This window comes from Mixophyes fleayi, chromosome 5, assembly GCF_038048845.1.
Source record: "Mixophyes fleayi isolate aMixFle1 chromosome 5, aMixFle1.hap1, whole genome shotgun sequence".
Classification (NCBI taxonomy): Eukaryota; Metazoa; Chordata; class Amphibia; order Anura; family Limnodynastidae; genus Mixophyes; species Mixophyes fleayi.
Window position 1 is genome coordinate 42,929,731 of NC_134406.1, and position 25,512 is coordinate 42,955,242.

Consider the following 25,512-nt stretch of genomic DNA (forward strand, 5'->3'; position numbering starts at 1 on the left):
GAAAAATCCTAATTCCCAAGTATGCCTGGTAATGATTCCCATGTGACTGTTTTTCTAATGGGTGCTGGAATTCTTTAGTGTAAAATTCCTATGTATGTTCACTTATTATACTTTTATTTTGCTATCCAGTTCAGTAACAAATATTCCTACATTATGACAGTATAATTTTTCTTCAAATGAACATATACTATTGAAAGTATAGAGATAACATAAAATTAACTTTTATATTTAGTACAAGATCATATACATGATTAGACTGCCAATACCTACAATATATTTCTCTTTCTAGTACTCACGAGAGATAGATACATTTACCAGTGAGAGTAATTTTTGTAGATGACTAGGGGGGTATTCAATTGTTAGCGTTAACGGGGAAAAACGAGCACTCAAAAAATCTTAGTGCTAATACGGAAATTCCGCGAGTAAACTACCGTATTAACGCTTTTCACGTGCAATATTACCGTATAAACGGTAATATTTTTTGAGCCCTCGTTTTTTCCCATTAGCGCTAACAATTGAATACCCTTGTAAGATTATTATTGAAACTAACATAAAGTACTGTATTTGCGGAGCTTTGACTGTGTCTTTGTTGATTGTTTTGTGTTTGACCTTGTGACTCAGAGCAACATTTTAAACCGATGATTTATTTTTATATTGATAAATACGATATAGAACACGATAAATAATGCACAAATTGAATTACTTAATAGAAACAAATGATCTACAGCATCCATAAATCACCTAATCACATGTAATGATAAATACAATTTAGAAAACTGAATTTAATAATCTGGTCAAATCTGCAGTATAAATTTTATGTGGGAGGATGTTAGCTACTGAAATAGAGGATTTGGGAGGTAAAATTAGCATTAATAAAGATGTCTCTTAGCATTACAGTTTATAAGGAAATAGTGCATAATCAGATCATTTCTCTTTCTATATTTCTTAGATGTGACTCATTTATCAGGTTATGAGGTCAAACTGAATAAATGCAAAATCTCTATTTTTATATCTTTGCTTGACTGTCCCTCACAATAGCTGTATTGAAGGTGCATTGTAAAGTTGTCTATTTAACGGAAAAACAAAAACATACTATTGTTTTTCATAAATGTTTAATTTCTATTGTATAAAGTACAGTTGGTTAAGAAATAGGTGAAAAAAGACAGAGATGGTTGCTCATAACCAACATTTACCCAAATAAAGCCAGGACAAAAATAGCCCTGCCCGATATGTGCAATACACAGCCCCCATTTCACATAAACATGATCCATTCTGGCCAATCACACCTTTATTTTGGTGGGACCCAACACACTAACCTGCTTGCCCTTATGCTCTTTTGGGTTCTGTGACTCAAGACTGCCCCGCTGCAATTGAGACCGTTAGTAGGTATGGAATTATCATTGCTAAGAAGCACATAAACACTAAAATCATAGCAACCAAACAGACTCTAGTTTTCATTGTTTGACCTGCACTAGTCAGATAAAAGCTAATTGCTGGTTGGTTGCTATGGTTTTAGTACAACATAATCTTATGAGATGATGTATCTTTACAGATATGTAATATGAATATCGCTTAGATTTAATCATTACTGCTTTTAATTTTTAGTAAATTATTGATGTTTATTTATGTATATTTATTTCGATTTCACATGATATTCACTACTTTGTGTATATTTGACAAAATCCTACTTCTGTTTCAATTGTACTTAAACTTACTGAAAAAAGTTTATATACTGCACATTAATGGACATACTTTTTTGTAAACTAATATTTGCATAATTGTTGTTACATTTTGATGATCAGTGCTGCTAAAAGGTATGATCGACAAAGGCAGCCAGGTGGTTCACCAAGATCTAGATGGCGCCCCGCACACTACACAGAAATTCAGTGCCTAGGACAGGGGTCGGTACACAGCAACAGTTCGAGGTAGAGTCTGACCGGGCGGTCAGTGTCTTTCTCCCCCTCCTGTATCCATGGGAGAGCTGCTCCTTCCTTCTCACTGACTGTAAGGTGTAATGTCATCATCATGTCCCAACGCTGTCAGTGAGGAACCGTGCAGAGAGGAGTCGCTACATGAAAAGAAGACAGAACAGAAGAAGATAGAACAGAAGAAGACATAAGAGATGAAGACAGAAGAGATGAAGACAGAAGAGATGAAGACAGAACAGAAGAAGACAGAAGAAAAGAAGGTCATAGTAAGGTAAACAAAGAATGGAGATTTAAATATGTAAATCTAAAGATTTGGTGGACTTCACTTAAAATTATAAGTAACTCTGGTTATGACTCTAATATCCCATTATGGTATAATTCAGATTTTGGTGACCTAGTAAAGATCATCATCATCATCATTTATTTATATAGCGCCAACATATTCCGTAGCGCTTTACAATTGGGGACAAACATAATAAACTAATAAACAAACTGGGTAAAACAGACAAAAAGGTGAGAAGGCCCTGCTCACAAGCTTACAATCTATGGGACAATGGGAGATTGACACATGAGGTTAAGTATACATTTTGCATCTTGGCCCAGCCAGACTGCAAAGGTAAAAGTGACTCATAAGCTAAATGATCCTGTCACACAACAATGTTGGTCAGGGGGTAGTTGTCTTGTGTGAAATTGTGTAACAGGCACTAACAGGCTAAGGGTAGTGAGGTTAAGAGGGTGGTTGAGGAATATTATAAGCTTGTCTGAATAGGTAGGTTTTCAGAGAACGCTTGAAAATTTGTAGACCAGAGGAGAGTCTTATTGTGCGAGGGAGAGAGTTCCATAGAGTGGGTGCAGCCCGAAAAAAAGTCCTGTACCCGGGAATGGGAGGATGTAATGAGGGTGGATGAGAGACGCAGATCTTTTGCAGAACGGAGTTGCCGAGTTGGGAGATATTTTGAGACAAGAGAAGAGATGTATGTTGGTACAGCTAGGGGAAGCTGAAGCTGGAGCTAATATGGCATCCTCCACCTTGGACAATTATATATAGATGGGATATTACGCTCTTTTGAACAACTTCAAGGATGGTACAAACTACCTGGAAGTTATTTCTATAGATAACAACAACTTAGACACGCTTTGGCTTTGCAGTTCAGGGGAACCAGCCCGGATCTCCTTGAAGACCCTCTACGGGTGCATTTAAAGAGGCTGAACACAAGACATCAAGTCTCCTATATATATTCAATTCTTTTTAAAAAAGAGGGCGAGGATGGTATTTAGAAATTGCGACACAAATGGGAAGCTGACCCAGGGGAGATTAGTAATAAAGCTTGGAATAGTGTGTTGGAAAGTTCATATCAAATTAGTGCCTCTACCAGATATTGCCAAATTCAATTTTTCTTCTTACATAGGTCCTAGCTCACTCCCTCCAGACTCTCCAAATTCAGTAAGAAACATATAGTTAATTGTCCCAATGTAGCAGTATGAAAGGTGATTTTTGGCATGTGATATGGATCTGCCCAGTGGTATCCTCCTTCTGGCAGGAGGTGGGAAAATGTGTGTTTCAGCTGCACGTGGGAGTACCCTCCATCAATCCAAGATTATGCTTGTTTGGCCTGGGTCTAGCTGAGGACACACAAACTTATTAAGCTACTTATCACTACCCTGTTTATGTTGGCAAAAGGGATCATTGCCAGGAAGTGGATGGATCCAGAAAGCCTTATTCTAAAAGACTGGCTAGATCTTGTTAATTATTATTATTATTATTACTATTATTATTATTATTACCATTTATTTATACAGCACCACTAATTCCGCAGCGCTGTACAGATAATGATACTGTAGGACAAGAATGGTTTATATATACTAGTCGTAATTTGACTACTAAATATGAAAAGATTTGGTATGGATGGAGAATTTCTACTTTTGTTATGACGGTGCTACAGGAGGTGGATCTCTTTTAGATATTATGAGCTGGACAGATGCCTAGCCACTATTGTTTTGATATTTGGATATTGCAGGTCTAGCTACTTATCTTGAAATTATTTAGCCATGGGGTTAATATATATATAATATGTATATATATTGTGACAGAGTCATTGAAAGGTGGCTAAATGGGAGAGGTATGTGTCCCAGGCTTCCTGAATTGTGTACTTTAAAATACCAAAGAGAATGTAGATGTGTGGGAAAAGCTTCCCCCCAGATTGTTTCCATGTGGTGGCAAACCATGGTAAGGGGCCCTGGTGTTATTTATGGAAAAAGAGAAGGGTGGGCTCCATACATAAGGCCCAGTCTCGGTCTTCTGGCCTGCCAGTCTCAAAAGAGACTGATCAAGAGATGCACCTGTGAGGTGCCTGTGAAAAAGGAGCTAGAATAGGCAATCAGTGTCTCAGACCTGGGAAGGAGGTAAGTTGCCTCCTGAGACACTCTGCTGTGGTGAGCAAATAATATGTTGACTGCGTGCTTGGACACAAGGTCCAACACCTGAGAGAGAGTCTTGCTAAATGTATTAGCTAGTAGCCAGATGGCCAGGATTTTGTTTCCTGTTTTGTTTGCAAGCTGGTGAATAAACTAGCTGTGGCTGTTATCCTGTAACCTCTGGACTTGTGTGGTTTACTGCTGCTGTTCACCGCATCTTCCCTGTGGAGATAGTACATATTCCCCTGATTATGCTACAATAAACATATATATATATATATATATATATATATATATATATATATATATACAAACAACAGATACCACAAACAAGGGGGCGCGTAACCCAATTCTATATATAAAGTCACTGAACAGAATTAATTTACACAGAGTCCAATGTACAGGAGGCAGCCAGTTCCAAAACAGATGGTAAGTCTGGAGAATCTATAAAGGAATAAAGGAAACACGGCCCCACATAGTGTATTACCACAATACTAATGAGTAATAATGTGAGAGAAGATATGGTGTGATAAATCAGATGCACACTGAAGAATTGGTACAACTCTCCAATATAAAAGATGAAACCGGAATGGTGATTAGAGATATACACACGTGACAACACACTGTATCCAATGCCACAAAAAGATCACCAATAACCATATATCTGCGTACCAGATAGTAGAACTAGAAGGTAGATGTATATAATAAAGCGATGTCTCCAACGCTGCAGAGATGTTGCCAGTGACGTCACTCATCCAAATGAATTATCTCGTTAAGACTGGAACCTCAGCGTCATAGGAGCAATAAAAAAATCAAATAGTATAATACTGTATAAATCAGAATTTTACTAATAAACGGTAAGTAATACACTTACATAAAAGCACATATAAAAAGCATATAATGGTATCTTTTGGTACTCATCTGGGATGCATTCAGAGACATATAGATGGATTTCAGTCAGTTGTAAATGAGTCTCCACGGCACTCCCACCACGCTAGTACCACGATATCCAGACAATAATAAAAGTCCTCAGACACTCCTCAACGCGTTTCGTCTGCTAGGTAATCAGTCTTCATCAGGAAAAAAAGATTATCTGAGAGCCATGGCCTGCATAAAAGCACACAGGCTGCATCTTTGTGCTTTTAAATGGTCTTGGAACTCTTGTGACATTTAGTATAATTTACAGTAGAGAGTGCATTATTCAATATATAATTTACACAAGTGAGTTTTGTCAACAACTTTTTTTAATCATGATCAAAAATGGAAAATCACCAAAATGTTTGACAAATTTTTATTAACCATGATTTATTGAAATATTGGTTATTCTATAAAAACGACATAGAAAGCAATGCAGTAATAAAAGTTTAAGATAATTGTTGCATGATAATTATGGGCAGCATGGTGGGTTAGTGGTTAGCACTTCTGCCTCACAGTACTGGGGTCATGAGTTTGATTTCCAACCATAGTCTTATCTGTGTTGAGTTTGAGAGGGTTTCCTCCCACACTCCAAAAACATACTAGTAGGTTAATTGACTGTTAGCAAATTGACCTTAGTCTTTCCCAGTCTGTGTGTGTGTATGTTAGGAAGTTTAGACGTAAGCTCCAAGGGACTGATTTGAGTGTGTTCTCTGTACAATGCTGCGGAATTGGTGGTGATATATAAATGATGATGATGATGATAATGATGATGATAATAATAATAATTACATTAGTGTCACCGATTTTTATTCTCTCAGGATGGAATGGTTGTCCAATGTTTCTTTATCCTATCATGGTTTTCTTATTTATGCCAGTGGTCATTTGACTTACTTGATCAATCAAGCACGTAGAGATGAGTCAATTATTTTCAAGCTGCATATGCACACAGCAATTTGGAGGACCAATTTGGCTGCTTTAGATCAAAGTAGCAACAAATTGCCATTTGTATGTATCCTAAACAACTGGGAATCCTGAACAACATCTGTCCCCGCACATAGGTAGCAGTGTATGAGTAAATGAATAAATGCATTGCATTTTTTATTATTATTATTATTATTATTATTATTATTGCAATTATTAAATCTATCTAACATTGGTTCTACCTAAAATTATGCAAAAATATCTGATGGGAACAAGTGACTGTTAGCGTTGAACTCATTACCAAAACAAAATGCAGATAATCTGAACCCAGTACAGACAACTCATTAACATGTTTACTTTCCAAACCCCTTTCAAGAATGAAAGTGAAAACGTATTTATGACTTGTTACATTTTCCCTAAACAATGATGTTACTGCAGTAACCATGAATAACAGTGTCTGTAGCAGGCTGGCAAACACTGTGGGGTCGAGGGAAGAAAGGGAAATGGTGACTCATTCACATGTAAGTTCAGAATACAGCAAATGTTTGAACGAAAGATAGATCAGAGCTGATGTGGGTGGCTGATTCTAGACTGGGCTATACAGTTGGGGCATTACACGGAAACAATAAATATATATATTTAGTAGAACTTTTCTTTCTGTATAATATCTTGACAAATACTTCACCATTTTCATTATCATCATTATTATTATTATTATTATTATTATTATTATTATTTAATTATAACATATTACATAGTGCTGTACATTGAAGAGATCATGATGCAAATAAATAACAATGCCATGAAACAAATGGTAGAGAGTTTGGGAAACAATTGATATATAAAGTAGTGGAATAATCATTGTAGCTGTTAGTGGGGAAAGTGTGTGACTACTATAATGCAAAAGCATTATCATCCACCAATATTGAAGCACCATTGGCAACTGGAATTTCTGTGCAGCTACCGGTGGTGTGACTGTAATAAGGATAGACAGTGGAAGGTGGAGACACTGTATCCTGCAGTGTATGGAGTAATCAATCTTTTTTTATTGCTCAGTTAAGAGCTCCACAGATCCTAAAAGATTGCCCAAAATCCATTTTGCCATGCAGAATTATATCTGTTTCAATCTGTTTACATATATTCCTTAAAGGAACCTCTGAAAGTAACACAATAATGTGTCAATGACATACACAGTCCCCATAAGGAACCTATAGGGATAATGTATCTATTCAAGAAATTCATAAAACATAAATGTTTCATATGGAGATGTGCAGAAAATTATACAATACTATGACATATTTAGTTCAAGCAATGACACATTTCCATTATGTTCCTGATGGGGTTTATGGGATATTTTTTGCTACACAATATGGCAATAAATCAGTTATAAAACAGATTAGCATGCCAGCACAACTATTTCAGTGGTGCCATGGAGAAAGGGGGTTTGAGCACGGTACAAAGTTTAAAATATAATGGAATGATTTTAAAACTTGTCAGTTTTTGGTGATCAGTCTATTAAAGATAAAATGGAGCATCCCTTCTAGCCTTCTCCAAGCAACAGATTATGTCAAAAAGTATGCAAGTGTGGTTCTTCCATCTCTGTCTCTGTTGTATTTCCTTTCTATTAAGTAAACTGGTTTACACTATTTTTTTGCATATATCTATACTAGTGAGTTGCAGGCTTCTCATTGCGCATTAGGCAAAACTTTTTGTAATAGCTTGTATAAAACTATTGCTTAATTGTCAGATACCACTGATTTTGATCGAGTTGTATTTCCCAGTAGTGTTTTATCCCCTGAGCTAAATTTCTGTCGGCTCCAACAGAGTTTCACTAGCAAAAAATCACAAGCGTTACATCCTTCAATAACATTTAGGCTGTGATTCATTACGGAGCGTAAATGCCAATACATGCCATATTTTGCGTAAAATCACTCTGTGCATGCCTGGAACCAGACCATATGCCAGTGAATGTGGAAACTTCCAATACATCTTGAGTGCAAAGCTTACTACAACCTACAATTTAATGGGTAGAACAGGGAGGAGAATGGGTGGCGGTCGGTTCAGGATTTTGGGCTCATCGCACTTGCACCAGCTACAAGTCCGGTGTAAGTGCCAATTACTAGTGATGACGTATTCATTAAATGACGTATCTTCAGATCCAGTCCTTGTTGAATATGGATATGCATATGCCCGATGTACCGCTGGTAGTCAGTTTAACGATGCTGTAAACACCGAAAGTGTTTACAGCGACCAAAATAATCCAAAACATAACTCCCCGACCAGTCAAAAACAGAGACTTAAGTATACAGATGTATGTGCATTTAAAAAAAACGCACATCACTTTCTCTTTGTGACCCTTGATGAATGAGGCCCTTAATGTGTAACTATGGGAGCATGCTCAATTCCCTATTTCCACTCATATATTGGGTTATCTAGATTACAATTAATACTAGTACAAAGAATGACAAACTGACACAAAGTATGTTGAAATAGTTTTGATTAATGAGTCTGTACAATTGTCTGTATCAGTGCAAAGATCCTAGTTCCAATTTTAGCCAAAATTTGAATTCATGTCACTTCATACGGAGGATATTAGGGCACAAACTTCCCACCCTGTACTCTTTTTATAGTTCTCAAGACTCATAGAAATCATTTAAATACAATACTAACTTTAGACATTTGTTGCAGTAGTACTGTATTTAAGTGTGAAATGTGAACTATGACATTAAAACTACATCTAAAGCAGGGGTCGGCAACACCCGGCATGCATGCCAGATGTGACACGCCGGCGCTGGAGCTGTCTCACTAAAGCAGCCAATGATGGCCAGAAAACAGAGCTTCTGCGCATGCGCAGAAGTTCCGCTTCGACCGTCATCGGCTGCTTTACTGAAGTAGCTCTCGGGTTTTTGGAAAGGAAGATGCGTGTCTCCAAAAGTTAAGTAGGAGTGGCACTAAAACTTTAGGGGCACATCCATGTGGCATACTATGAATATGAGGGGGCAACTGTGGCATACTATGACTAGGGAGGACAACTGTTGCATACTATGACTAGGGAGGACAACTGTGGCATACTATGAATATGAGGGGGCAACTGTGGCATACTATGACTAGGGAGGACAACTGTGGCATACTATGACTAGGGGGACAACTGTGGCATACTATCAATAGGGGGGCAACTGTGGCATACTATGACTAGGGAGGACAACTGTGGCATACTATGACTAGGGGGACAACTGTGGCATACTATGAATATGAGGGGGCAACTGTGGCATACTATCAATAGGGGGGCAACTGTGGCATACTATGACTAGGGAGGACAACTGTGGCATACTATGACTAGGGAGGACAACTGTGGCATACTATGACTAGGGAGGACAACTGTGGCATACTATGACTAGGGAGGACAACTGTGGCATACTATGACTAGGGAGGACAACTGGGGCATACTATGACTAGGGAGGACAACTGTGGCATACTATGACTAGGGAGGACAACTGTGGCATACTATGACTAGGGAGGACAACTGTGGCATACTATGACTAGGGGGGACAACTGTGGCATACTATGACTAGGGGGGACAACTGTGGCATACTGTGACTAGGGGGGACAACTGTGGCATACTGTGACTAGGGGGGACACAGTGTGGCATACTGTGACTAGGGGGGACAACTGGGGCATACTATGACAAGGGGGGGACAACTGTGATATACTATGACTAGGGGGGACAACTGGGGCATACTATGAATATGGGGAAGACAACTGGGGCATACTATGAATATGGTGGGAGGCAACTGTGGCATACTATGACTAGGGGGGACAACTATGTGGCATACTATGACTAGGGGGGACAACTATGTGGCATACTATGACTAGGGGGGGACAACTATGTGTCAAGATATGAATTGGGGGCACAACTATGTGGCATGATATAAATTGTGGGCACAACTATGAGGCATGACATGAATTGAGGGCACAACTATGTGGCATGATATAAATTGTGGGCACAACTATGAGGCATGACATGAATTGGGGGCACAATTCATATCATATGTGGGCACAACTATGAGGCATGATATGAATTGAGGGCACAACTATATGGCATGATATAAATTGTGGGCACAACTATGAGGCATGACATGAATTGGGGGCACAATTATGAGGCATGGTGTGAACTGGGGCACTACTGTGTGGTATAACATTTATCAGCTGGATCCCAGTACTGTTAATATGAGATATTGGCACCAAATGATAAGTAATTATGTATGTATGTGTGTGTGTATATATATATATATATATATATATATATATATATATATATATATATATATATATCTCATATGTATTATATTTATATGTTGCTGTGTATGCTTGAGCTTGGCACACCCTTACTGTACATTGACTACAGGCATACGGCCATTCCGCTCCCTGTTCTGCCCCTGAATATGTATAATAAGTGTACTTCATGCTCAAAGATAAATTGAAAGCTGCTGCTTCCTGTGGCGTATGGTCCGGTTATGGGCATGCGCAGAGTAATTGTGGACATTATACACAACAAATCGCCAGTTACGCTCCTTAATGAATTGGGCCCTATATTTCTCAATAAATCATAAACAGGAGGAGAGAGAATCGACTGGGGAAAACTTTTTAGAACTTTTTACTTCTAGTTTAAAAATGATTTAATACACCCTAGCTTAGATAACACTAATAAAAACAACAATACATATCATAAAAGACATGGCTTTAATTGTGCTTTAAAGAGGGTGGATAGGCTTTAAAACATTTAGCTTTTAGGTATAAAATTATCCACTAAAGTAATCTATTGTACTCTATAATGCATTAGAGGTTGAAACTAAATTTTTATCTGAAATTGAAAATGATTGCACAATGTACCTCTAAGCCATTTGTTGGAATAATTACTTCAAAAGTGTAAGAATAATAATATCGTTTTCTAACTGAGACTACACTGCTAAAGTAAAACCAAGCATGGTTTCTGAGTTGAGTGAGGTTTTCTTTTCTCCTGGCAAGTGTCTGATAACTGCATAGTGTACCACAAGAACATAGCTCAACAGGGGAAAGTAGGAATGCAAGGTATACATCTTTCTATTTCCTTTTATCTTAACCCCTTGTTTCCTTAAACACAGTGATTCATTAAGGAAAAGAAAGCAAAAAAATGAGTAACTTTGAACCTTGGTAAAACCATGTTACAATGCAAGGGGTGCAAATTAGTTTATTTTGCACATAAGGGAAATATTGGATGGTTTTTCATGTAGGACACAAATACTTGATAGCTTTATTTTAACAATGACATTTAAAGTTGATCTAGGACATACCCCTATTATTAATCTGTCCCCACATTTTAAATTTAACTCCCCCTCCAATGCAACATGGTTTGGCCAAAGTGCAAAGTTACTCATTATTTCTGCTTTTCTTTCCTTGATTAATCAAGCCCAGAGAGGTTCATGCTGAGTTCGGTGTACACCTGTTTGCATAGGTCTTTAAGTTTGTCTATGTAAGTTTATGTATGTTTGTAAGTTTATAAATGTAAGTATACGGATGTATGCAAATTTCTGTATATAAGTTTGTGTATTTAAGTTATGTATGTGTGTGTATGTATGTATGTAAATTTGTTTATGTAAATTTGTTTCTATATGTGTGTATGTAAGTGTGCATATGTAAGTTTATGTATGTAAGTTTGTTTATACATGTATGCAAGTTTATCTATATATGCAATTTTGTGTTTGCCAGATTATGTATGTTTCTGTATATGTGTAAGTTTGCTTATGTAGCCTTGTTTTTGTTTATTTATATATATAAGTTTGTATATTTAGTTAGATTTATGTATGTAAACTTGTCAATGTATGTATGTATGTTTATATATACAAGTTTGTGTATGTGTGTAAATTTGTTTATGTATGTAAATTTGTATATGTAAATTAATGTATGTATGTAAGTTTGCATATGTCAGTTTGTATATGTAAGTTTGTAAGTGTGATATTTCTCATAAGTTAACAACTGATTTTTATGCAGTGACTTAAAGTGACAAGTGTAGCCTCAGATCCGGGCTCCCTGCCAGGAATCTCTTAATGTGAACTGGTATGTCTCTGCTTAAACAAAATAGAGGTCACCTTCACTTTTCAAAACCCAGATCTTTTTTTATTAACAATGCCTCTAGTAATGAGATGTTACATGGCATAATTTAGTACATTTTTATGCTCTTTCACATTTAAAATTTTCTTAAATATACAAAATAAAATTTGTTTTAAATGCACCCATTGTATTTTATTTTCCAATAGTTTTAGAAAGTTACCTTAGGGTGTAGTGCTCCTATGTATACTCATTTTCTCAGAACTGACCCCATTTTCTGACACAAATTATTTACCTTACAATGGTTGTTTACCCCTAAATCAGACACCTGAAACACCAAAATTAACAGGATCTCCAACCAAATGGAAGTATTGAATGGATTTCACAAACTAAGCAAACTTGAGTTCACACGGGAGGCCCAGTTTTTCATTTCACAATTATGGGGTCCTTATTTCAATGTTATGACTCCATATAAAGGCCGCCTTAGTGACATGAGTGGACAGGCCATGGCTTCCTACAAGAAAAACTATTTATCTCTTGTGGTACTGTGAGTTGCTGTGAGTATTCTAAAGATGTGATGATGGTTTCACTTACGTCCACTTCAAATTAGGGTACAACGTGGCAAATGGAGATGAAGAATGATAATAAGCTGAATTTATGAAAGTTTCATATAGAGGTGCACTTGACAGAACAATTTTCCAGCATCCGTTAGAAAAGAGCTTTACATCACTTCTCTGTGCTGTTGTTTAGACACTCTGCTTGGCTACATGCTGGCGTAACCTTTCCCCCTTCAAACTTGCCTACACACAGACATGTCGTTTGCGAAGCTGACATATGCTGTTCTACTGTTAACATTCAAATACTCTGATTGGGTACAGGCTGTTCTAACTCCACCCACTTAACTTCCTGCTTGTCTCCAGTTTAAAAGAATGAATGAAATAGGTACCCTAGCCATAATTAAATGAAACTTAACAATTATATTCATTCAGATAATAAGGCTGTGCCACAAGTCTTGTTTCCAGGAAAATATTAATTTTAAGTTATTCTAATACAAGGCAAATGCTGAAGCTCTCACAGGACAACTGGATACCTGTCTGCAGTAGTTCTTCTCTAGCATTTCTTCCCATCAGCCCAGTGGGTTTTAAAAGATTACTGGTATGCAGTGTCTGTTTTTAGAATGTGACAATATACAAGTATACATCAGAGTTTACTCAACGTTACTCAACTACCACCAACAAGAGTTGATCAAATTGACCAACCATAATACTGTGTGTGTGGTCTCATGATATTCAAAGTCTACATATTTGTGGGGTTATATTGCTATACAAAAGTACTGACACTTGGGGGTAAAGGTATCAAGCTGAGTGTTTTCCGGCGGGTTTAAAAAGTGGAGATGTTGCCTATAGCAACCAATCAGATTGTAGCTATCCTTTTTTAGAATGTACTAAATAAATAAAAGCTAGAATCTGATTGGTTTTTCAAACCCGCCGGAAAACTCTCAACTTGATACATTTAACCCCTGACCTAGTCTGTCAATAATGGCAAACAAACAAACTGAAGCATGTGTGAGGAACTTTATTCAGGTACATAGAGCTGTAGGTGATTTCTGTGCACTCTCCTTCTCTACTCCTTCCACATTCAGGGATGATGGAAGACACTCACATCTCACCATCTCCACAGATAGCTTTCTAAGGTTAATCAAATACCATGCTGCAGATTTTACGGGGTTGAATGCCTTTGTACAACCATTGGTAGTTAGTCATGCTTTTTCCCGTACCTCCCACCTGTTCTACATGAAGATGCCCCCCCATCCGACCCCTGGCATTGCTGTAATGCAGTCATTGGTAATGCAGCACTGACAGTCTGTAGGGATGAGCGTTGTCATCACTGCAGGACACTACCCATCCTAACAAATGTGGAGGAGAAACAGCTCTTAAACAGGTAGTACCAACTTCTATCCATTCAGGAACCACATTCGCTATTTATATGCTAAGCAGAAGTCTAGTTCTCTAACCCAGATCTTGATGACAGTGCCCTCCTCTCCTAGGTGGGGAGTCATTGAGGTCCACCAAACAAAACAGGGGGTGCTGGTGCCGAGCTAGAAGGGTTATACATTAATGTACAATACTTTTAATTAATTATCAATACTTAATTTTTTTGCCAATATTATTTAGCACAATAATAAATATTAATAGATAAACCCTGGTATATAATAAGTGTGCATTTACTGCTCTTTATGCTTGTTACATATTCTCTGTCATGTGTATTTAATCACTTCTATCTGGTTCCCAACATCTATTTTACTTTTACTCTACAAAAATGCATTATTGAATTAAAGTTAATAAGGCTATTCTGGATAATGTTAATTATAGAGCACTATAAAACATCTACAGCAAACTAGCTTCACGTAAGATATGTGTTTCACTTATGCTACTGCTGATGTAGTGGAAACTAATTAACATGTACGATCAATATTTAGATTAAGTTGTTTGTTTTAGGGCAATTCTGTAATTTATTTAATGATGTGTAATTTTATGAATGAAAAGCAAAGTGCATTGTCCTTAAAACCTGAAATAAATATATATCTAATCCATTATGCGAAGAGCACAGAAAGGAACATTACTGCAAATTCTCATACCTCTCCCTGTTGTAATAATAACAATCAATTAGAACACTTTATAATTTACTAACATTGCTCAAATGTGCAGAAACTTGAGTCAGCCAATCCTCCTTTATCTATGTAGTGGAAATTTGACAATGAAAACAAATATTTGCTTGGTTGCTATGTGTTAGGCAGGGTACACACTACATAAAATTTTCCTGATGCGATATCATTAAAGATTTTACTAACAACTAAAAAAAAAAAAGTCCTGATCAGCATGCCGATTCTTGTGTACAAGATCTGTGCTCTTCATCTATTATAACCTATGCACACTCCATAGAGATTTATGGACACTACCGGTCGTGAATGCACACACACTGAAGGATTGGAATGACATTGTTCAATCATTGAACGAGATTTTTAGTTTGGTTTAAAAATCAAATCAAATGATAAGATGTGCTTTAAAATGATAATCGTTCATTGTTGGAACGTACACACTAATGTGATATTGGGCCAAACGGTTGTTTATCGTGTGATTGGCACGATAATTGGCTGAAAAACCTGTAGTCTGTACCCCGCCTAATTGCAGATCTACACCTGTTTAGTAAACATGCTCAATGTAGCCAGGCACAAAAGTGTACACATGACAGACACCCTCACACTCAAACACTAAGGTTCGGGCCAATATTGCATTAGTGAGTACACTGCAACAATGAGCGATTATCATTCCAAAGCACATCATATCGCTTCATTTGATTTTTAAGCGGGACTAAAAATCTTGTTCACCAATGGAATGATGTTGTTCCAAATCTGCAGTGTGTATGCACTCACAATCAAGATCTCCATAGAGTTTACAGAGTCATGATCTTTTTAGTCGATGGTTATGACAGATGAAAAGCACAGATCTGAATATAAACCTTGTTAAATATGTGTAGTGTGTACATATGAATCGGCATGCTGATCGGGAATTTTTTTTTAATCAGTCGTTGGTAAAATCGAGATAACACATCAGCAGAACATTTTGGTAGAGTGTTCCCAGCCAAGTTAGATATGCATCTTTGCTTTGTTTCCCCCTTCATATATGACATTATCTGCTGTCTACTAGTCTAAAGCTGCACAAACACACAGAGATTCGGCAAACAATTTATTTGTCTTAGACTTAGAATTGGTCACCAATTAATGTATATGCGATCCCAAAATGACCTATCAATATCTTATTAGTATCAATCATGACAAGCAGAACATATGGTTGAACGATGACCAAGACATAGGCAAACCGAGGGGGTGTTTCCTAGTGCCTGGAAACCCCCCATCCAAGCTTTGGGCACTGTATAATTGAGGTGGCTGGACCCTGCTCCCGCTTCACACAGCTCTGCTTGAAAAGGGAGAGCTGTATGCGCCTAACAGTAGTGCACGCAGCATTGCCTATGTATATTATGGGGATAGGAACAGTTGGAGAGAAGCCAAGCACTGTCTAAAATTATAGCCACACCCCCATGCATGCTGGTCACGCCCACTGGCGGCGTGGTGTGGAAACCCCCTCTACAAATCCTGCGTTTGTCCCTGCAGGATCTATCAGTGTGTGCACTCATTTCCTGACAACATTAACTGGTACCATCTAGTGCCAGTGCTAGTTATATCTCACATGGCTGCATTAGTTTGTGGCCAGATGTGCATAAATCATGTTGCCTGGCACATGCTAGATTTAATGCATTTATATCGTGGTTTTGCACAATTACTACTTATTGATAGTAATCCACATTGAAACAAACATGCCAGAAGAGGATATTCCTGCTTTTAACCTAGAATAGAACTCTTGGCTTACAGTTAGACACACTACTAATGATTAGCCAATGAGTGACTAGTGGGGTCTCATCTCCCAAGATTGTGATGGTTATCTGGATCGTCTATCACTGTCTATCTATCTCCAGGGCTATATACAGTGATTAAGGCTTTGATACACTTTATTTTTCATACTTATATAGTTTATATACAATTACAAGTGCTGTTGTGAAAGACTAATCCTTCTCCATAGTGCCAGAGTACATACACCTACTGTATGTTCACTATAGGGAGTTTTACCATTAGGTCCCGACACTAGACTGGACAATTAGGAGAGGAGCAAGGGTTAATGGGAGCATATATTCGCATAAGCACATGATTAAGTGATTAAAGCGTATACATTAGGTTCAGGACTATATTTAGTTGAATTAGCTGTGTACATTGTGAGGGAATACACCCTAAATAGGTAACTGCCCCATCGTGCACTGCTATCTCTCCTCCATTGTTTGTATTCTTAAGGGCAGCATAGAAATTGTGTTGTTATTTTTATTTGCTTTTTTTGTTTAATTATGGTTTACTGCAAATCACAATTTTGTCCTTGACATGTCACTAGTAAACACTGCCCCTATAGACTCTAAACAGTGTAGAGGGTTCCTACTAGAACAGTTTACATGACTATTGTATTAACTTTTGTTAGTTCCTCACCCTCAGCCATACTCCAATTATAGCTTCACAAGAGTAAGAGTTGTGTCACATCATCAAATAATCAAATTATACTGTGTCACTATTACCTTATTCATGGACCACGAATATAAGCGTTCCTTTTTTTCTTTCTTTTGCTATCATTGTGCAAAGTGACTGTAAGTGACACATGAGAAGAAAATTATATTTTGTCACAGATAAATGAGGGGGATTTCATATAATGTTTATTCATACGAGAAAAATAAAGAATCTAATGGAGCCTAATTACACTTTATAAACACTTGACAAGACGAGGCGCCGAGCTTGTTTAATTACGGCGTTAAGCAATGAATACAGAAGTTCAATATGAAAGTGTATGGTAAGCTTGCTGTAATCATTCTTCTGTGAGAAATGTTTTTTCAGGGGCAGCTAGTGCCCTAAATGCATTTCTGCCCTTCTAAGAATGTACTGAAATAAATATAGAGATTCTTTTCTAATAATAACATTGCTGATTACTGTTCGTACTTCGAAAGCTCAGATCTTGGAAGAGGGAAAGCAGTTTTTTGGTCTATAAATAAAAGAATCACATACCCCATCAATTATTTCTTTATATTACTCATATATTCATCTTAAAAGGGCACTACATTTAAAGCATTAGTATATCCATAACAAAAAGCCATCTTGTAACTTTCACAAATAAATATATGTAAAATTTTCCATACCATTATAGGCATTAGGCTAATGGCACACAGGCCCTTTCTGTGTCCGGATATTTATTCTATATGCTTACATGTACTGTAGCAGTGTAAACGCCAAGCTCCAATCATGTTTATTGAGATGCTTTATGACAGAGCTGGCCGACCTGTGGCTCTTCAGGTGTTATGGAACTACAAGTCTCATGCCCTGCCAGTTACTATATACTGGCAAAGCATTCTGGGGCTTGTAGTTTGACAACACCAGGAGAGCCACAGGTTGCCCAGGCCTGCTCTATGAAGTCTGCCTGCAACATTAATAATGCCTATGTTGATAAATCTTTGTCAGCAACTCGTCAATGACAGTCTACATGCTGAGCTAGATACATGGATGCACTTAGAGTCTGTGTACCACTGGTCTATACCATACTCACCTACTTTCAGGCAGTGCAGACCGGGAGAGGGGTGTGGCTAAAGGGTGGGAGGGGGTGAGGCGTGGTCAATCGCGTCATTTTGTGAATCGCGTTATTTTGGCAGGGGAATTGCGGGATGCAGAAGACTTACCTGCTCTCCCGGGAGTCTGGGAGACCGACATGGATTTCAGGAGTCTCCTGGACATTTCGGCAGAGTTGGCAAGTATGGTCTATACTGATATGTGAAATTATAGGTAACCTTGTTAACATCTACTCTGACATTTTAACCTAGAAAGGATTCATGCAGTGTCTTGTAATAGGTTCACCCATAGGAAAGCTGATGTAAACAGGGACTGGCTGTCAAATTTTATGCCAAGATCCTATTAGGGACACATTAAAGGAAACAAATGCAAGTAGCCCAGTGACCCAGCCCAAGGAAACCCAATTTGGGACTGGCCAGGGAGGCAAATTCCCCCCCTGCTCCCCAGCCCAGACAGCCCCTGGATGTAAATAAGCAAAAGGAGACAGGTGTTCCTTAAGGCATCTTTTGAATAATCATGATGTGTACTGTATGTTCACGTATATTCTTAATTCCCACTGGAAAGACAATATTCATTCTCAACTGGACAATGGTCTAAATGTTATTAAATTGAAATTCCATCTTTAAAAAATATCTGTAACAGAGCTAATACTTAGCCTATGTATACATGTGTGTTTTTGTTTTATTATTATGGCCCAATAAATACTTTTTGTAGGGACTTATGTGAATCCCAGTTGCAGTTTTGCCTGCAGTGAAATTATAGCTCTGTGTGTAATTATTGTGGCAGTATCTTACACCTCCATAACTCCCAACTTTAGAGCTCTGGAAATTGGGACCAAAGGGGCATCGGGCATGATCACGTTGAGTTGAGGTATGGATAAACCCCTGGGGCACGCCTAATGCATCTGAAGCAATAGGTATGTGTAGAGCCTGTTCTGTGCCTTCCACCAAATGGATTTGGATGAAAACCTCACGGACTGGTAACATTGGATCCCAGAAAACATACTAAGTGGTTGAGGTCCTTGTCGGACCTCCCTTTGGTGTACGCTGTCCAGAACTTTGACCCAGGGAGCAAGTTCTGGGCCTTCCACTGAATGGATTTGGTTTGTTTGTCTGTCCGGTTATGTATTCGGACACCCGTGCATCAATTGGGAAGAAACCAGCATGAGGTGATCTAGTTGGATCCTTGCCAGGTTTTAGGAGGATTCAGGAACCAGTTGGACCGCCTGTTGGTGTATACGGAGCAGAATTTTGACTCGGGGAGCCTGTTCTGAGCCTTCCACTGGATGGATTTGGATAACAATTATATATACAAAAGAAGTTTGTTTGTTTGTAGGTGAATATCTTCGACAACTCTGCACCGATTGGGATAAAACCAACGCAAGCTGGTCCAAATGGATCCTGGACAGGTTTTTAGGGGGTTAGGGTCCTGGTTGGTCCACCCGTTGGTGTACGCTGGGCAGAACTTTGACTGGGGAAGCCTGTTCTGAGCCTTCCACTGGATGTATTTTTGTGAAAACTGGTAACATTGGATCCTAGAAAACATACTATGGGGTTGAGGCCCTGGTCGGACTTCCTGTTGGTATACGCTGGCCAGAACTTTGACCCAGGGAGCCTGTTCTGGGCCTTCCACTGGATGGATTTGGAAAACATTAAATATTGAAGCAAAAATGGCACTGGGCAGCCAATTTCAATGGCATGGGGTAAGTTGTTTGAGTAAAAAATATTACTAAGCTGTAATTAATTCCACAGGCCGAGGTATTTAGAAAATAGTTATGAGTGGAAGGTTCTGGTGGTAGACTGGACAAATAAGTGGCATTACTGTGCGAGCATACGCCAGGATTAACCTTTTTGCCACTCTAAGCTGCTTTTGCTGCCCCCTTCCTCAGAGCTAAATGGCATACAAGAAGCTCCTACATGCCCCAGCAGTATAAAAAAGTAAATGTTTTCTGTCCGTAATTATAAATGATTATTGCTTTTAATGCTGCCATTATACATAATAAAAAAAAATGCTAAGATTATTAAATAAGGGACAGTGTACTGTTCATGATATTCCTGGGCGTATGTGGCTTTTCATCAAATCTGAGCTGGGGTGAGCAAAACAGCATCATGTGTTTTGCATGTAGAGAGTGGTTTTCAAGAAGGTTAGACAACTCTTAGAATTAATGTAAGATTTATTTAGTTGCCGGGAGAAGTAGACAGATATGAGCCACAGAGTGGGACTGTTATGGAAACTATTGAGGTGACTGGTTTGTCTTTATGAGGCTGCAGTTCGATATCAAACTTTATTTTTTCCTTTTGACAGTATTTGAAGTGCTTTTTCAAATAAATAAATTGTAGCTGCAATTCTAAAGCACAAAATATACATATAATGATAAAGAATGATAAAGAAGGTCCGTCCAATCACTCTAAAATAAACTTTTGTCTAATAGGTGTTATTGAGTACCCGAGAATGCCTGATTCATTTATAATGAAGATTGATGCATTTTAAATGTTTGGTGCATTGCAATAACAAACACAGAAGTAACAACCCTTCAATTCTCCAGAAAATAAATCTTCTGCTTCTTTTTCCCATTAGAACAGAAAATATTTACATAATTTTATATAATCAACTGGAAGTCGCCTAAACATATGAAAAATTAATATCACTATGTTTTGTATGTAGCAATAAGAAATAAAAGCATAATTTTCAGATCATCATCATTCCATCATATGCAGAGAACTTACATAAAATAAGCCCCATTGTTACTGATCTTACAGTACCCATATGAGTCACGGAATGCCCTAAAAGCATATTTTTGTATATATATATATATATAAAATTGAAACGGAGTGACATTTTGCCACTTTCTATTTTCTATACCTGGACATCAACATCACTATGCTTTGTTATATGCAACATCATAGCATACATTATGCACAGAAATATTAATTTAATTAAAAACGAGCTCCAGGGGATAAATTTATCAAGCTGCAAGTTTTCGGCTGGTTTGAAAAGTGGAGATGTTGCCTATAGCAACCAATTAGATTCTAGCTATCATTTCGTAGAATGTACAAAGCAATTGACACCTAGAATCTGATTGGTTGCTATAGGAAACACCTCCACTTTTCAAACCAGCCGGAAACTCGCAGCTTGATAAATTTACCCCCAAATCTCAGAGGCTCAAGTTGAAATGTGTGTGGTCCAATCTCACCCTTGATATTTTGTAATAGATTACAGTACAATTAAAAACCAATAGATTCCATTTATAACAATGTAATATTGATTGAAAAATAAGGAGCATATTTATAAAGTTCTGAAAGAGTGTTGACTTTTCATATGCCTTTACTTGGTGAAAAATTATCATTTTTGTGAATGGTACAGTGTCAAAAATGACTGAATTACTCAGATATAAAATTAATTTTCCCATTAAAAAAATCTGTTATCACTGCTAAATCATGTTTCTCAGCATGTTAAGGAGCTTCACTGAAAGTAATGGTTTTCTCCTGATCTGAGGAGCCACACAGTTCTTGGTAATGTTTGGTAAAAAGTTTAACACTACTTTAAGTTAATAAATTTTCCATATTGACTTGAATGAATTTTTTCCAATAAAATTGATGAGGAGCATATAAAAGCTCAGGAATATTTAATTTGTGGGTGGGGACCATTCGGAAATACTTATAGAGATGTATAAATAATGCAATAATTGCTTATAAATAGTAGTACCTAGGAGTTCATGTAAAGAACTAACACAATTCATAGATGATCCAGGAGAAATATGTATAAGCTATTTTTTTATTATTATTATTTATTTAGGAAAAGTGAGGATAAAATATATTGAGGGGTGGGGGGGGGTCTTCAGGGCTTGGATGAGGGGACAAGGGGGAATCTGCCCGTGGCCCAGTCCCATAGTGGGCTACCTTGGGCTTGGGTCACTGTATTTTTTTCCTTTAAAATGTTTCTAATAGGCTGCTTGAGTCTTGCCCCAGGCTAAAATTTGCCAACCAGCCCCTGGTGTCCCCTTCCTCAGGTATATACTATTTTACTGTTTAATATAGCTGCAGTGTAATATCAAGTTAACACTGAACAATGTATTTTACCTTAATGATCCTATGTGAAATGTTCTGTTTTGGGGTTTAGTGTTCCTTTAGACAGGGTTTCCCCTTTATTTAAAAAGTTTAATACATTTCCTCCCTCCGAGTAATAGTACTTTGACAGAAACCCCCTTTTAAATGGTCTCTACCCTTTTTGAATGCTTTCAGTTAAATTGTTAATATAATAAAATCAGATGACTGTAGTTTCCATGTATAACTGTTTTATATTGCTTAAACAACAATTCAGTTTAAAAAATTTCTATGTTTCTGCTATCTTTTATTTGAATTTCGGCCCATTTATACTGTACATTTAAATGCAACGTCAGTTTCATTGTATTTACAGCTTTCTTTCTACGTAATAGTCAAGGCGATCTACACATTTGGTCACAGTGCCTCACTTATAGCTCTCACAATAGGAAGTGCAATTCTTTGTTTATTTAGGTAAGTGTCCAAACATGTTTTATATTTTCATATCTATCCTATCATATTTATTCTACTCTCCCTCGGTTTTTAAATTGAAATAAGTGGTTTGACTGCAAAAATTCATATAGCAGTAAAATTTTGCCAATTACTGTGAATTACTGCAAAAGGAATGTGACCCTGATTTTCACATTGTGTCCAGAATCTGACTTTAGCAAATGCATTCGCTAGAAAATATATTTTTAGAAATATATTCATCACACATTATTAGAAAGAGAATCATATTAAATAATTTAAAAAAAAATGAATTAATTCAATTAAATAATTTAAAAAAATAAATGACTTAATTCAATTAAATAAATTTACCAATGTGATAGATCATTAGAGAATTTTAATACATTTTGTTGGAGAAACACAAAAATAGTTTTTCAATCAAACTACAAGATGACTTAAGTTTCTTTTCCACATTGCTATGTACACACTGTTATGAAATAACTATTCCTGTTGTGTGGGAAACATTAGTTTGCAGCAAATTATCTTTCATGTCCTTCAAGGTTGAGAAGAGACAGACATGCCGAGAGGTAATAACCGTAGGCAAGTTAACAATTAAATATTTTACACCATCTGAACAACAACAATCTGAGCGGATAAGTTTAGAACAGCTTTTAATTCTTTTTCCAACTGAGCAACTCATATTTTAAAATATACAGGCCATAAAAAAAGTAATTACCCCTTGTCTGAATTTTTGCATTATTATATATTTTTCATAGTAAACTTGGTGTTTTCCTGGATAACAGTAATATAAAGAGTAGAGTTTGAGAGAAAAATAACACCACAATATGGTGCTTTTATTTTTAATTTTTTTGGTCTGCATTGTAACCAAATTTTAATCTTCAGTTATGAATAAGTTATTGTCCCCCTCAATTGTGATGCTAATCGTGGGGAGCTGTTTGGATACTTTAATCTACTATCAGCCCTTCTAAAGAAATATGACTATCTTTGGCCCTTACAATCAAAGTGAAGCTGTCAATGTTCAGGTTCTAGAGACACCTCGTGTTATCTTCAGAAGAAGTCTCTAAAAGACTCCAATCAAACTTGTAATATGTCTATCAGGCTGAAAAGGGCCACAAACAATTTCCAAAGGTCTGAAGCTCCACCAACTCTCATTCAGAGCCCTAATGTATAAATGGAGAAAGTTTGGGGTAGAAGTCAATCTCCCCAATGGTTTCCGTACTGCTAATATGTCTTCAAAAACAAGTGTGAAACTGTCCATGAAGTTATGATGATCCCTAGAAGATCATATCACTTATTTTGGCTATGACCAGTGTTCATGACTCCACCATCAGAACGATGCTAGGTAAAAACTGGATGCATGGTAGAGTAGCAAGAAAGAAAATCCTCAAGAATTCTGGAAAAAATATTCTATGGACCTTTGAGTCATAAATGTAACATGTCTGTTAATGACTCTGTTATGCTTATTGAAACGCTAATACTGCATTTTACTATAAGAAATTAATACTACCAGTAGTGCATGGCGGTGGTAGTGTCATGGTTTGGTCATGCTTTGATGTGTCTGGTCGACTCGCAAACACTGAAGAAGCCATTAATTCTGTTCTGTTTGTATTAGAGGATTCTACAGGAGAATGTCAGGTCACCCATCCATAAGCTGAAGTTCAGCTGAGTCATGCAGCAAGACAATGATCTGAAACACAACAGTCTACATCAGAATGGTTTAAGAGCAGAAATACCAGAGTATTAGAATGCCCTAGTCGATGTTCAGACTTAAAACCCACTGAGATGTTGCAGCAGGACATGAAATAAGCAGTACATGCTCAAAAATCAAACCAATGTCACTGAGTTAAAGCAGTTCTGCAAGGGAGAGTAGGCTACAATCCCTTCACAGAGAGAGACAGACTATTTGTTAAAGAAATGTCTGCTTGCAGTTACTGCTACTAAAGTGGTGTAACCAGGCAAAGTGGGCAATTACTTTTCACAGGAGGCATTTGCATTTTTCATAACTTTAGAAAAGAATTTAAATAATCATCACACTTTTGTACTATTAGGTTACTCAGGGACAAAGTTAGGTAAAATTAGTTGTTGGTAGAAGTTTCAGCAACATTCACTATGAGAAATCTGCAATAACACAGAAATATCAGACATATAGGCAAGTGCTTCGTTTATGAATAACTTGATACACCCTTACTTATGAGTAGATATACCACTGCAGGTGCAGCTGCAGCCTGTGGAATTGTACAACGTGCTTTAATGCTTTAACAATGAGGAACCTAGAATATATAGATGTCATTCAGTGTGATTGTTTGATTATTTCCTCTTTTTTCAATCTAGAAAACTTCACTGTACAAGGAACTACATCCATCTGAATTTGTTCCTCTCTTTCATTTTGAAAGCTATCTCCGTATTAGTGAAGGATGATTTACTTTACTCAAGTTATTATTCCTGTCCAGACTCTCTGGTTAGTAGATTTTCTACCATGTTATGACATAATAGGCCTGAGTCATTAAGGAGAGCAAAGAAAAAAAGG

At 37.3% G+C, this 25,512-nt stretch overlaps 1 protein-coding gene across 1 annotated transcript in view; it reads left to right on the top strand.

The window, feature by feature from the left end:
• Window positions 1–25,512, top strand: part of VIPR2 (vasoactive intestinal peptide receptor 2) — a 74,858-nt gene that overhangs the window by 37,933 nt on the left and 11,413 nt on the right. The window contains exons 5-6 of the mRNA XM_075212106.1: window positions 22,894–22,991; window positions 25,317–25,443. Of these exons, the coding sequence (XP_075068207.1) occupies window positions 22,894–22,991; window positions 25,317–25,443 (225 nt within the window). The remainder of the gene's footprint in view (window positions 1–22,893; window positions 22,992–25,316; window positions 25,444–25,512) is intronic.